The 14,301-nt window shown below is 65.7% G+C and overlaps 2 protein-coding genes and 1 non-coding gene across 3 annotated transcripts; all 3 read left to right on the forward strand.

Annotated features, from left to right (window-relative positions):
* The first annotated feature begins 3,370 nt into the window (after nucleotides 1-3,370).
* On the forward strand, nucleotides 3,371-5,213 carry Rpl18a (ribosomal protein L18a). Its single transcript, XM_090334163.1, has 5 exons — nucleotides 3,371-3,460; nucleotides 4,252-4,431; nucleotides 4,514-4,643; nucleotides 4,869-4,978; nucleotides 5,088-5,213. Exons 1-5 carry the CDS (start codon nucleotides 3,443-3,445, stop codon nucleotides 5,178-5,180), a joined length of 531 nt encoding a protein of 176 aa, XP_090190289.1. The 5' UTR covers nucleotides 3,371-3,442; the 3' UTR covers nucleotides 5,181-5,213.
* Nucleotides 4,674-4,804, forward strand: LOC150067770 (small nucleolar RNA SNORA68). Its single transcript, XR_016538577.1, has one exon. It is a non-coding gene; the product is annotated as a small nucleolar RNA SNORA68 (small nucleolar RNA).
* Nucleotides 5,214-7,193: 1,980 nt separating the features above from the next.
* Nucleotides 7,194-13,511, forward strand: Slc5a5 (solute carrier family 5 member 5). The gene is made up of 15 exons (XM_090357712.1): nucleotides 7,194-7,306; nucleotides 7,685-7,750; nucleotides 7,942-7,993; nucleotides 8,116-8,183; nucleotides 8,958-9,112; nucleotides 9,338-9,478; nucleotides 9,571-9,700; nucleotides 10,067-10,155; nucleotides 10,296-10,408; nucleotides 10,473-10,543; nucleotides 10,626-10,712; nucleotides 10,957-11,135; nucleotides 11,496-11,620; nucleotides 12,136-12,251; nucleotides 13,095-13,511. Exons 1-15 carry the CDS (start codon nucleotides 7,217-7,219, stop codon nucleotides 13,245-13,247), a joined length of 1,635 nt encoding a protein of 544 aa, XP_090213838.1. The 5' UTR covers nucleotides 7,194-7,216; the 3' UTR covers nucleotides 13,248-13,511.
* Nucleotides 13,512-14,301: the final 790 nt, after the last annotated feature.

Raw genomic sequence — 14,301 nt, forward strand, 5'->3', positions numbered from 1 at the left:
TCCTGTCGTGAGCTTCCGGCTGGGTGAGGGTTTTGGTGTTCAGGGTGGTGACATGAGGCTGGTTATGGAGGGCGGGGCCAGGCCCTCTCAAGAGGCTGAGGCCCTGGCCAAAGTGGATTTCTGTGTCCCAATCCTGCGACAGAGGTCGGTGGAGGCCAGAGACGTGGAGATGACAGGCTGACAGGCTTCCAGCCTTCTGCTGGATGGCCCCAGCCCCACATGCCCACAGCCTGCGCCAGGGACAACCCAGGCCAGCCTGGACCAGTCTGGACCGCCACCTAGAGCCCCAGCAGGCACCTGGGCCCACTGTGCCTCTTCTCAGAGCCTTTCAGAAACTGTCCTGCACTGGGCGAGGGAGGGGACCCCCCACCTGCACTTTTTTTTTGCCAGTCCTGAACTCAGGGCCTGGGCACTGTCCTTGGGCTTTCTCAAGGTTAAGGCTGTACCACTTGAGCGATATCACAACTTCTGGCTTTTTTTTTTTTTTTTAAATTGTGAGTTATGGGGTTTGAACTCTGGTCCTGGGAGCTGTCCCTGAGCTCTCCAGCTCAAGGCTACGGCCCTACCCCTCGAGCCACAGTGCTACTTCAGTCTTCTGGTGGTTAATTGGAGATGAGGATGTCACTTTCTTTAGCGCCCGGACTGACTTTGAACCTTGATCCTCAGATCTCAGTCTCCTGAGTAGCTAGGACGACAGGCTTGAGCCACTGTGCCCGGCTTTTCTATGAAGACCCGAGGAACTGAACCCAGGTTTTCGCGCATGCTAGGCAAGCACTCTACCAGTAGGCCAAACTCCAGCCCCTGCCTGCACTTCTGAGGACTGAAGACGCCCCCACGTGAAGCATGCAAACAAACCCCATGGCTGCCCTGTGCCTCCTGCTGCTGGCTGGGGCCCCCAACCTGTGCTGCCCAGGTGCCCTCAGCCCCTGTCCACAGAGTCCAGATTCAGTTGCTGTAGCAGAGGAGGAGAGGAGAGTCCAGCTGCCACCCTACTGCTGCACCCACTCTTGGGCATGGGGTTCCACCAGTGTCCAGCCCCCGCCCCTGGAAGGACAGGACTGGTTGCCCCAAGGCTGGGAAGAGGGACTGAGGACCAGTGCAACAATGCTGCATCCATGGGGCAAAAACTATAAAGCTCATCCAGTAAAGAACGAGGGAAAAGCCTGATAGCTTGAAGTAGGCAAAGATTTCTTAGAACAAAACGTATCTTAGTCTTAAGAAAATAAAATGGCACTGTGGCTCAAGGGGTAGCGCACTAACCTGGAGCTGAAGAGCTCAGGGACAGCGGCCAGGCCCAGAGTTCAAGCCCCATGACTGACAAAAATAAAAGCATCTGCAGGGCCATAGCTTGCTTCCTCAGACATCTCAGGTGCACGGGGGCCTCCAGCTCAGAGGGGAAACTGAGGCTCTGGGAAACCCCAGAGAGGGAAGTGCAGGTGGGAGGACAGGTGGTTTGCCCCGGGGCAGCGCTGGAGCAGGGGAGCCGGTGCCTCTTCTGGCCTCAAGTGTCCTGCCAGGTGCCAGGTGGGTCAGGGAGGGTAAGAGAGGCCACTGCGAAGGTCTGAGGTGACAGGGGCTGAGGCCGGCAGGGCAGAGCCCCAGCTGGGCTGCCTCACCCTTTGTGAGTCCCGCGCAGGGGGTGGGGGAGGGGGCCTCACGGCCCTGAAGGTTGGGGTGACAGCAGCCCTAAGGCTGACAGGCAGGTACGGCTCAGCCAGGAACCACAAGGAAGTTGGGGTTCAGGGAGACAACAGAAGCCTGGAGGCCCAGGCTGGCGGCCAAGTCCATGCTAGGGCCGCCATGGCCTGGTGAAAAGCGTGGGCAGTGACCAGACGCAGCCGGCTGGGGGCTGGATTCCTGAGATCCTGACACGAGGAAGTGGGGTGCGACACCCACAATGGAGCAGAGCTCAAGGAAACAGGCACAAAGTCCTGGGCCCCACGGGCCACTGGCGGGGGGGCCCCTCACCCCCCCCTCCACCAGGCCTCCAGCTGCAGGCTGGGCCCAAGGCCAGTGCCCCTCCACGCTGCCTGTTCTATGTTCCCTGGAATCCCTGAACTGGCCGGCCGGGCCCCTGGGTTCTGCTCTGCATCTGTCAGAATCTCTTCCCACCCACCCTGCTCTTCAGCTACAGGGGTGTGGGGAGGGGGGCTGAGGCACAGGGCTTTGAGTGCAGGCAGGAGCTCCATGTTATAGCTGGGGAGACAGTCGTAAGGGTGTGGAGCCCGGCTCCTCTGTGAAGAAACAAGGAGCCTCCTGCTGCACTCCACCCGGCGGGGGGTGGGCACCGCTGTCCACAGCCACCGGGCCAGGGACCGGGCCGGCCCTGCGCACGCTGTTCAGGAGACACCGGCCTACCTGGACCTCAAGTGGAGCGCATGGCCATGAGTGACAAGGACAGGGACCTGGCCCAGGGCCAGGCCCCACACCTCCCCACACGCAACCAGTCAGAGGGAGCTCGGGGCTGGCGGCTCACGCCTGTGGCCCTGGTTACTCAGGAGGCTGGGATGGGAGGCCGGGTAGAGTGCTCACCTACCAGGCACAAAGCCCTGGGTTCCACTGCTGCCACATACAGACAAAAACTGGAAGCAGTGTCCAAGGGCAGTGCTCGGGCCCTGAGTTCAAGTCCCAGCAATGGCAAATAAAAAGAACGTCTGTGAGTGGCGCTGCGGCCCAGGCTTCCCCATCGCGGGACCCAGGCCTGCGTGCTTGCTGGCCGCCGCCCAGGCCGGATCCCCGCGCGCATGCTCCGTCAGCTCCCAGCGGCGCCCGGCCCCGCCCCCGGGCGGGGTGTCCATCACCCGCGGCCCCGCCCCCGGGCGCTCCGAGAACCGGAAGCTGACGGGAGGGATTCACTTCCGGCTGCCTCGAAACGTGAGCGGAATCCGCCATCCGCAGGCAGGGCTTCTATCCGTGTCCCGGCAAACGTCTTTAAGAGGGAAACGCTCTCATGTCCGTTTGCCGACGAGAGTCTTAGGTGGGCACCTCGAGACCCCGTAACGCACCTCCCTGAGCCAGCGGCTTCATCATGAGCTCATGGCAAGGGGAAAACACAGTAAAAACGCATACTCCTGCCATCCAAAGCCAGGTGCTAAGCCTCGAGCATCGCGGGGAGGCTCTCGGGGATCGGCAGACCATGAGCGGAACGACTACAACTCCCGACGTGCCTCCAGCGTCAGCACCCCGCCACGGCCAAGGCGGAACTAGTGAGGCCGCCGCTTTGCCTGCTGGGAACTGTAGTTTCGCTGCGAGAACAGGCAGGGTTGTGAGGTGGGCGGATCCAGAGCCAATAAAGAAGAAGTCTTGTTTGAGTGTTGACCGAGCGAGCCAATGGGCGAGCGAAGGACAGAGGGCGGGACTTCCGCCAGCGAGCTGGTCCTGAGCGGCTGCGCCGCACAGACTACTTCCTTTCGTGGGTGGCGGCGAGCGCGGACAGGACGCCATGAAGGCCTCGGGCACGGTGAGCCGGGCACGGCGGTGCTGGGGGCGTCGCGAGTGCCTCGCGGGGCGCGGAGGGGCGCGGGGTTCGTCGAGGGGCGGGCCAGCGGCGGTATCTCCTTCCGCCTGCTTCGCTGTCCCGCCGCTTTGCCTCAGTGCAGCCAACATGGCGGCGGCCGCGTGGAGCGGCGGGGCCCGGGCGTGAGCCGAACCTCGGTCTCCCTGTCTGGAGGGCCGGCTTTGTGGGCACGGGCTCTTCTTTTCCTTGCCCGGCCTGGGAGCGGGAAGTGGGGCGATGTTCGGGCGCGGGGTGGCCGGGCCGACGGCCCCGCATTCGGGAGGCTGGGGTTCCAGACCGGCCCCGGGCGCGGCTCGTGTGCGGATCTCTAGCTTCAGTTCCACCCCCTTGGGAAGTTCCAGGCCCCGCCGCCCACTCCCCGGTGGGAATAGCGAGACTCCGTGCGTCCTCGCGCGTGGCTCCTCGGGTCCTCTTTCGTGTCCACCTAACTGAACCTGAAGACCTCGGAGCAGCGCCCGCACTGCTCGATTGCTGCCCTGGCCCTACCTGGTCAACTGTGCGTCCTCCCTCCTGGTCGTCGTCTCTGGGCTCCGGGATGGAGCTGTGACGGGCACCGGCATGGATCGCCGTCTGGCCCGTGCCATGTTCTGGTGGCAGAGGATGGGGCTGTGTGCTCAACTACCGAAGCACCCAGAACACGATGACTGGCTCAGTGGAGGGGTGCCGTCCACACCTGCCCAGGTTTCTGACTCTGGTGGGCCAGGTCCAGCAGGTGATACTGGGTCTCTTTTCAGCTACGAGAGTACAAGGTGGTGGGGCGCTGCCTGCCCACCCCCAAGTGCCACACACCACCCCTGTACAGAATGCGCATTTTCGCCCCCAACCACGTGGTGGCCAAGTCCCGCTTCTGGTACTTTGTCTCACAACTCAAGAAGATGAAGAAGTCCTCTGGGGAGATTGTGTACTGTGGTCAGGTAGGAGCCGGGCGCTGGCCAGTATGGGCAGCCATGGACTGTCTCCCACCCTCCTTCACCCTGCCTGTTGTCTTTGCTACAGGTGTTTGAGAAAACGCCCCTGCGGGTGAAGAACTTCGGAGTCTGGCTGCGCTACGATTCCCGAAGTGGCACACACAACATGTACCGGGAGTACCGCGACCTGACCACGGCCGGGGCCGTCACCCAGTGCTGTGAGTCCCCAGTCCGTCCCCGCACACCCCCTTGCACCCAAACCCAAGAACTGCTGCTTGTGGTAGCTGTGGTTTAAACAGAGGTGCACACAGCAAGTGGGCCTCGTCGCCTTTGGGGGCTGGCCTGTGCCCCTCAAAGTGAATGTCCAGATCCTACACCCCTGATGCAGGCTGGGTGGGCCTGGCCATGGTGCCGGTCAGGCCTGACACCCACCCTCCCCACAGACCGGGATATGGGAGCCCGGCACCGTGCCCGCGCCCACTCCATCCAGATCATGAAGGTGGAGGAGATCCCAGCCAGCAAGTGCCGCCGGCCCGCTGTCAAGCAGTTCCACGTGAGTGCCCAGGGCTGGGAGGGTGACGCAGGAGCCCCAGCAGTGCTGCCACACCTGGCTGAGCAGGGGGCAGAAGTGCCCAGGCCCCTCACCGCTCTCCTCCTTACAGGACTCGAAGATCAAGTTCCCACTTCCCCACCGTGTCCTGCGGCGCCAGCACAAGCCTCGTTTCACCACCAAGAGGCCCAACACCTTCTTCTAAACTGGGGATGGCCAATAAACTTACAGAACTTGCTTCCTGCTCAGTTGCACGCTCTCCCCCCACCCCAGCCCGCTCCCAGCCCCCCACAGCTCACATGGGTCACTCCACCCCCAGGTTCCCAGGGAACCCCAGCAACCCTGGGAATTCCAGGCACAAAGCTAATCCTGTCCCAGGGGTGGCCTAGCCAATCCCTGTATCCTGGGTGTCTGCCAGGACTGCTGTCTCGTCTCCACAGGAGGGCCCATGGCCTTGGGCACACACAGGTTCCCAGGACAAAAGGCCTCTAGCTTAACCTACCCAGCACTGGTAGGTGCTGGTGTCCTCAGCTGTTGGGGTGTGAATTTTGGTTACTGGCCACTCTGGTTTCTGGTGGGATCTTTGAGTTGGCCTGCTTGTTGTTTCCTTAGTGAGGCTTCCTGGTAGATGCCATCCGGGGAATAGTCCCTTGCCACCTCACCTTCTCTTCAGTGCAGTCCTCTGTCCTGGCATTAGTTCTCTCATTGCCAGGAAGTGGTCATCTGGTAGAGGGCCAGTGAGGAAGCAGCTCTGACTCCCTAGGGCCTGCAAAGAGGGTGAGGAAGGCAGGCTGACCCCAGCAGTCAGAGCCCTGGAGTGTCCTTGTGCCCTCCAGAGGGCCTGGCCTTCAGCCACTGGGAGACACGCCTTGCCTCCAGGGAATGTTTGCCAGTCCTGTCCTTTTCAGCCACTGTGGCCCCTTTCTGGCATCAATCCCTGTCGTGTAGAGATCTGTTACCTGTGTGGGGCCCTGGGCATGTGCGTGGTGACGGTGCAGCAGGGTGCCCCACTGCCAGCCGAGCTCCCCGCTGAGATGCCGAGTACACAGTGGCTCCACTTGTTCCTGCTGTCAACCCCCTGACACCCACTGGCCCGATTTTGGCACTGCTCCCGCTCCCCCCCCCCCAATGCCCAACGTGTACCCCACGGCCATTCCCTCACAACCTATTCCTGCGGGGGTGCTATGTCACAGTGCTGCCAGGAGGTGGGAGGGGCTGCGAACCACGGGGCTGGGGCCTGGTGCGACTTCTCCCCAGTACTCATCTCTCCCCAAAGAAAGAGGGGGGCTGTGCCCACAGGGCCTTCGTGAGTCAATTAGAGGAGAGTCATTAAGAAAGCAGACAAGCTGGGCTGTCCAGTGCCAGCCATAGCCTTCCCCGTTTAGTACCACGCCCAGTATGTTACCCCAGTTCCCACAGGACACTGAGTCTCCTGTGGGGGTGACCCTCAAGTTCCCAGCTCAGCCTCCACCTTGCAGAAGCAGTCTGGGGTGCTGGCCAGAGGCGGGCGGGGCAGTCACGTGCGCGTTTGGGAGGGTCTCATTCCCGCTGCTTTTCTGGGGTGCCTGCATCCCCACTCTGAACCCTGTCTCGCACAGGGGCAGTATGCACTTGGGCGCCCAGACTCAGTTTCCCCTCTGGGAGCCAGCCAGCACTCTGCCACCGAGCTCCCTGGGGCGCCCCGCCCCGCCGCTATCCAGGGCGGAAGGGGTGCAGGTCCAGCCCCCTCCCACGGGGCGGAGCCGCGATGACCCCGAGCCCTTAAAACCGCCCCGGCCGGAGAGCAGGAGCCGCCCCTCCAGCCGACCTCGCGTCGAACTGCCCGGGACCTGAGCATCGGGGGACGCTCCCACCGCGGGACGGGGCCGGGATCCCGGGCGGCCCGAGCGGACGGGGCCCCAGTGGGCTGCTCGCGCTGCGCGCAGGGGAACCGGACAGCCGGTGGCCGGGCTGGGCCCGTGTCCCTGCGCCATGGGGTCCGTCGAGGCGGACGCAGGTGCCGCCACGTTCGGGGCCTGGGACTACGGCGTCTTCGCGCTCATGCTGCTCGTGTCCACCGGCATCGGGCTGTGGGTCGGGCTGGCGGGCGGCGGGCAGCGCAGCGCCGACGACTTCTTCACCGGGGGCCGGCGCCTGGCGGCCGGGCCCGTGGGGCTGTCGCTGGCCGCCAGCTTCATGTCGGCCGTGCAGGTGCTCGGCGTGCCGGCCGAGGCCGCGCGCTTCGGCATCAAGTTCCTGTGGATGTGCCTGGGCCAGGTGTTCAGCTCGGTGCTCACCGCCGCGCTGTTCCTGCCCGTCTTCTACCGCTTGGGCCTCACCAGCACCTACCAGGTCTGCGCCCCGCGCCCCCTCGGGCGCCACCGCCGGGGAGGCCGGGCGGAAGGAGGAAGAGCGCGCGGCGGCGCAGCGGGCCGGAGACCCGGGCGAGGACCGGGGGCGGGGACGGGGCCAGGGACTGGGACCCTGGTGACAGGTGCGTCCCTGCCACCTCCTACTCCCTGGGGCCCCAAAGGCCAACTGGGCCTCGCCCCACGGCGGAGGAAAGGGAAGGAGGGTGATCTGGTACACAATGAGCGCCACTGACACGGCTCGGAGCCCCGCGGACCCGGCAGGGGGAACCCCTGGGACGGTGCGGGGTGCGCGGGAACCGCGAGGACCACCAGAGTCCCCCGTCATCTGCGGTGACCACCAGCCCTTGGCTACTTTCAGTACCTGGAACTGCGCTTCAGCCGCCCGGTGAGGCTCTGCGGGACAGTGCAGTACCTGGTGGCCACGGTGAGTGACCTCCGCTCTCACCTGGCGGAGCCCGGCCTCCAGCCTGTGCCGGTCCACACACATCTGATTTGCATGAGCCCGCCCACCCACCTATGGCCACGCCCCCCGGCGACCTGGCCAGACCCCAACAACCTGTCCCATTCTGACCCCGCCCCCGACACGCCCTCGCTCCGCTGGCCCCGCCCCTGCAGACGCTGTACACGGGCATCGTGATCTACGCTCCAGCACTCATCCTGAACCAAGGTACGGCTGTGGGCGACTCGGAGGAGGCCCAGGCGCAGCGAGGCCCCTGCAGGGGGAGGAGGGCCCCCCTCGGTCGCAGGAGCCGAGTTCGCTGCCTAACCAGGGTGGGTGTCTCTGCACAGTGACCGGGCTGGACATCTGGGCGTCCCTCCTGTCCACCGGGTTCATCTGCACCTTCTACACGACTGTCGTGAGTGGCCCGGGACCCCCACGGCGGACTGCGCGTGCTAGGCCAGTTCTCTCCCCACTGCCCACTTCCCCCAAGGAAGAGGGCCCGGCCCGGGCCGGACCTCATGAAGAAAGGATAGGAAGGGTCTTGCTGAGAAGCTAGGGAGAGGCGATCTTCAGGCATGGCCTGATCCAGGAGTTCCACTGGGATCCACCCAGTCCCTCTCTCCTTTCTCTCCGGGCTCCCAATCAGATTCTCCCCACACGGGGCTGGCAGAGGCGCGGCGTCAGGGATTCCTCTCTTCTCCCTGAGCGCACGCCATGCATGCCAAGCGCTCCAGGAGGCTGGGGTGCTTCGATTGGCTGTTCCAGAGCCGGGGGCGTGGCCAGGCTCCGCAAATGGCCTGAGGGAGGGGCGTGGCTGGCCCGCAAGTGGCCCTCCTGCTGGATAGGCGGGGCCAGAACCCAAGGCTGTCCCGATAGGGGGCGGGCCTTGCCGCTGGAAGGCCCGAGGGGGCGGGGCCAGCCTCTGGTTAGGAACTGCGGGGAGAGGGCGGGGCCAGCCTCGCCCCGGCCCGGAGGGCGGAGCTTCTCCGAGGTCAAACCAGTGGCTGTCGCCTGGGAGGCCTGGGTGACCCAGAGCCCTGGGTGCGCTCCTCTAACACGTCCCCCGTCCTGGCACCAACACTGTGAGGAGGTGTTGCCCCCACCCACTTCGCAGATGAGGAAACTGAGGCAGTTGACCGCTCCCGCAACGCCGGGAGCCAGGCCGACGCCGCTCTGTCCTGACCCACAGGGCGGCATGAAGGCCGTGGTGTGGACCGACGTGTTCCAGGTGGTCGTGATGCTGAGCGGGTTCTGGGTGGTCCTGGCCCGCGGTGCCCTGCTCGTGGGCGGGCCCCTGCGCGTGCTCCAGCTCGCCCACAACCACTCCCGGATCAACATCATGGAGTGCGTGGAGACGCCCGGGCCTCCCACTCCCCTCCGCTCCCTGCGGCTGCGCAGCCTCCCCCTTCCCCACCTGGCCTGTCAGCCCTGCCCCTCTCCCACCAGCCCGAGCTACTCAAAACCCAAATGTCCCTGTGGCACCCACGGGGAGGTGGGGGGGTGAAGTCCCTGTGGGCTCCTCTCGTGAGTGACTCACCCTGCCTCACCCTGTCGTCCCTCCCCCCCCAGCTTTAACCCCGATCCGCGCAGCCGTTACACCTTCTGGACTTTTGTGGTGGGAGGCACCCTGGTGTGGCTGTCCATGTATGGTGTGAACCAGGCCCAAGTGCAGCGCTACGTGGCCTGCCGCACAGAGAGTAAGGCCAAGCTGTGAGTACCAGGCCAGGGCCCACCTGGGGGAGCCCAGCCTAGGGTGTGGGGCCTGCTGTCCTCTCCCAAGCCTGAGGCCGCCTCTCCCCCAGGGCCCTCCTCATCAACCAGCTGGGTCTGTTCCTGATCGTCTTCAGCGCCGCCTGTTGTGGCATTGTCATGTTTGTGTTCTACAAGGACTGTGACCCTCTTCTCACCGGGCGCATCTCTGCGCCAGACCAGGTGAGTCTCCTCCAGGCTCCTGACAGGCTCCAGGCCCTCACTCCCTTTTCCCATCTCTGAGGAATTGGCTAGAAAAGCTGGTTCTAGAAGGAGCAGCACGTGCAAGTGTCCTGAGGCAAGGGTTGATAACTATAGCAAATAACAGTCCCTAAGTCCCAGAGCTTGCTCTGTTCCTCACACCGGTTCCTGCAAGGAGGGATAAGGTCAGGCCTATCTCGGCTTCCCCCTTACAGACAGGACTTGGGTTGGAGGTAGGGAGCGAGAGCCTAGAATCAGCCGGAGCTGCAAGCACACACTGTGTCCTGGTGCTGGTGTCCGGGTGGGGGCCATGGGATGCTGCTGTCCCAGTGACCCCGACCCCCGCAGTACATGCCTCTGCTGGTGCTGGACATCTTCAAGGACCTCCCCGGGATCCCCGGCCTCTTCCTGGCCTGCGCCTACAGCGGCACCCTCAGGTGAGCGCCCCGGCTCGGAGCCGCAGGGTACGGCCCGCGCGCACGCTGCTTCCCGGGCGGGCTGGGGTGCAGGTGGGCAGCCGGGCCCTCCACGCGAGCCTGGGGGCCGCTGTCCTCAGCCGCCCCGGCCCCGCCCGCAGCACGGCGTCCACCAGCATCAACGCCATGGCGGCCGTCACCGTGGAGGACCTCATCAAACCTCGGATGCCGGGCCTGGCGCCCCGGAAGCTCGTCCTCATCTCCAAGGGGCTCTGTGAGTTGGGGGACCCCGGGCGGGGCGGGGCGCCCGCCCGCGCTGACCGCACCCCTCCCCGCAGCGCTCATCTACGGCTCGGCCTGTCTCACCGTGGCCGCCCTGTCCTCGCTGCTGGGCGGCGGCGTGCTCCAGGTGAGCCCCGGCCGGGGTGGGGGGGTGAGGGGCGCCCCCGGAGGGAACCGGGAGCCGGGAAACTGAGGCACCCGATCGGCAGGGCTCCTTCACCGTCATGGGCGTCATCAGCGGGCCCCTGCTGGGCGCCTTCATCCTGGGCATGGGCCTTCCGGCCTGCAACGCCACGGTGAGGGGCGGGGCTTCCACGGCCTGGCCAACCCGGATGTGCGTCGCGGGGGCGTGGCCGGTGGGCGGGGCTCCGGGGGCGGGGCATGCGCGCGGGGCGTGGGCGTGGCCGTGGCCGTCGGACCGAGCATTCTGAGGAGCAGTGTGGACCTGTGGTCAGGGACTGGCAGAGGGCGTGGCAATTGGGGAGGGCGTGGCTATAAAGCCTGCTAGAGCCCACGCCCTCACACTGGCTCCACCCCCAGGGTGTCCTGGCAGGGCTGGGTGCGGGCTTGGCTCTCTCACTGTGGGTGGCCGTGGGTGCCACGCTGTACCCACCCAGCGCTGAGAGCATGGGCGTCCTGCCGTTCTCCGACACCCGCTGCCAGGCGCCTTCGGCCAACGCCTCTGTCTTGGACTTGCTCCTGGCTGCCAACAGCTCCGGGTGAGCGGGGCTGACTGCGGGGCCGTGGGGGCCGGAGTGGGCTGGGCCTGTTTAGGGGCGTGGCCGGAGTGGGGGAGTCTGGGTGACCAGGGTCTGTGTGGGCGTGGCCAATGCGGGCGTGGTCATGGTGGGGTCTGTCGGGCGTGGTCGTGGTTCGGTGGGCGTGGTCTCGGTGGGCGTGGTCTCGGTGGGCGTGGCCAGGCCCGTTTCCCTCGGAGGCTTCTCTGGGGCACTGAGAGGGCGGCATGGCGGAGCGGGGAGTGGTGTCTACCCCACCTCCGACCTTGGATACCTGGGGGGCGGCTGTGACAGAAAACCTGGGGTGAAGCAGGCCCTCCCTCACACCTGTCCCACCTCCAGCTCCACGGTGGACCCCGGCCGACCCGACTTAGCCGACAGCTTCTACGCCATTTCCTACCTGTACTACGGTGCCCTGGGCACGCTGACCACCGTGCTGTGTGGAGCTGTGGTCAGCCTGCTGACCGGTGAGCCCGCACCTCCGGACCGGGCCTGCAGCAGGCCGCGGGGCCCCCACACTGAGTGCGCCCCCCCCTCCCGGGCTGCCTGCCTCACTTTCCCACCAGCCCGGCCAGCCGAGGCACGGCCAGCCACTTGGGGCTGTGTTGTTGAGTCCTGGGGCGCTGTCCGCGGTGCTGAAGAGGTGGAGGGAAGCCAGGACCCATCACGGAAGCGGTCTCTGGCTCCAGACCCCTCCTCAGCTGCCATGGCAGAATCAGGGAGCCTGAGCCCTTCTGAAGGAGGGGCTGGGCGGCCCAGCAGGCGCGAAGGCCCTGGGGCAGGAGCAGGCTGGACAGGGCAGGCGGCCCGGGGGAGGGGTGCCCACTTCCAGCTCCCTCTGGCAGCCACAGAGGCGGAAACTGAGGCTCAGAGAGGGGCAGAAACTTGTTGGGGGTCCCCAGAGGTGCAGTGGAGGCTGGAAAGAGACCCAGCTCACCCCAGCCCCCGGCACTGAAGTCTCCGCTTCTCTCCCATCCCTGAGGCCCCACCCAGCGCAGCGCCCTGGGCCCCGGGCTGCTCTGGTGGGAGCCAGCTCGGCAGGGGGCGGCCGTGGCCCCCAAGGAGGAAGCAGCCACCCTGGATGGCAGCCTGGCGAAGGTCGGTCCCGGGCGGCTCTGGGCCGGGGTCGTAATGGGGGAGGGGGCCCGGGGGTCCCTGATGATTTCGCAGAGCCTCACAAGCCCCTAGGCCCCTGGGGAGACATCGAATTCCTTTGATGTCCTGTGTGGCCTGACAGATGTCTGGGCCGGTTCTCACCGCGTCTTCCTGTCCACAGCACAGGAAGCTGCGGGCCCTTGGGATGCGGATCTACAGTTGCTTCCTAAGATAGAATCACCGCATTCCAGACGCCCAACTTAGAGAAAACGCTTACATAAGAAACCTGACGGGGAGAGGGGGGCAGATGGACGTGGGCCAGAACCCTGGGATTGCTGAGCAAATTCCCAGAGTCTGGGAAGAGCAGTTGAGGGGGGAGGGGGTCTGAGCCCTCCTGAAGAAGAGCCTTGAAGGAGGGAGGGAGGGAGGGAGAGAGGTTGATTTTCTTAGCAGGATGAGTGATAGATAATGTGGCAGGGCCGGGGCTGGCAGCCAGCCTCTCCGCGATGGTGGCGCGCCTTGTCTGGGGAGGCCCGGTGGCAGGCACAGCAGGTGCAAAGGCCCTGGTGCAGGGTCGGGCTTGGCACAGGAGAGCTAGGCAGGGAGAAGGCATGGTCCTGAGAGTTTCTGGTTTTGTTTTGTGCCCGTCCTGGGCTTGCTTGACCTCGGAGCCTGGGCGCTGCCCTGGGTGGCTTCGAACCCAGGTCGTCCGCTCTCAGCCTCCCGAGTAGCGAGATGACAGGCTGGAGAGTCTTAAAGCAGCAGTGGGCAGAGGAGGGACGCGGCGCCCTGCGCTCCGGGGCCCCGGTGGTTCTCACTCGGCCTCGCTTCGCCCCGGCCCCGCAGGGTCCAGAAGAAATCTCCCCGCGAGCCAAGAAGCCCCCCGAGGAGGAGCAGCGCCCGCTGTGCAGCCGCCGGGCGGGGCCGGAGCCACTGACGCCCGGCGACCTCGCCGACCCGGACCCGGGCCCCGCACGCGAGGGCGAAAGCAACCTCTGAGCGCCGGGCTCGGGCCCCGCCCCCTGGCGGAGGGCCGGCCAATCAGCGCGGCCCGGCATGGCCCCGCCCCGCGGGGAGACTCGAGGCCCCGCCTCCCGGAAGTCCCTCCCCCGCGGAGCAGCCCGGCTCCCCCTCCCCCTGAGCGGGGCTCGCGCCCTGTCCGGGGCAGAAGTTCCAGCCCCGGGCCGGCGGGCGCGCACGCGCACTCACCAGTGAGGCCGAGGGCGTCCCACACGCGGGAAGCCCCGCGGGCCTCTCCACGGCCCGGATAGCCGGTGGGCCGGGGCGCCTCTGGAAACCCAGGGCGGTGGCGCGCGGGTGCGTCCCCCCTCCCCGTCCCCCCCCAGCCCGCCCTGCCAGGCCGGGGCAGAGCCTGCAGGTGTTTTCTCCTGGGTGTTCCCGCGTCACTCCTTTTCACTGCTGAGTAATACTCCATTGCGCAGCGGGAACGCGGCGGCTCGTTCGTTCCCAGTGGACCTCCGGGGGGTTTCCAGCTGTTGCCTAATCTCAATAAAACCTCTGAGGAGAGTCACATGCAAGTGCGTGGGCTCCGTGGGGTCAACGAGCGGCCGGCGGGAGTGCTGGAACACCATCTCTGAGCTCCGAGCAAGAAGTTATCTGAAAAGGAGGCACTGTAGCAACCCGGCCCTTCACCCTGCAGCAGTGTGCTTTAGGGGTGTGTGGGGGTGACGCCTGCTTCAGGGATACAAGGCGGCGGCCTTGAGCCCGCACTCTCCGCCAGCGTCTGCCAGGGAGGCGGAGGGGCTGCCAGGCCGGGTCGGTGCGGGCGCAGACGGGTTCTGCGCAGGTGCGCAGCGCCTATGCACGTCCACAGGGGCCAGGCGAATGGGTGGAGTCTATGCAAATACACAGGGCCTATGCAAATGTGCAGCGCCAATGCAAAGTACACAGGGTCCATGCAAATGCGTGGGGCTATGCAAATATGCAGGGCCTATGCAAATGAAGGGCCTCAGCCAATGCTCGGGGAACGCGGGAACGCGAAGGTGAGCCGGGTCTGTGGAATGAGTTAGAAAACTCAGGGCCGTGAGCGTTT

This window comes from Megascapheus bottae, chromosome 1, assembly GCF_031878675.1.
Source record: "Megascapheus bottae isolate mThoBot1 chromosome 1, mThoBot2.hap1, whole genome shotgun sequence".
NCBI classification, from domain to species: Eukaryota; Metazoa; Chordata; class Mammalia; order Rodentia; family Geomyidae; genus Megascapheus; species Megascapheus bottae.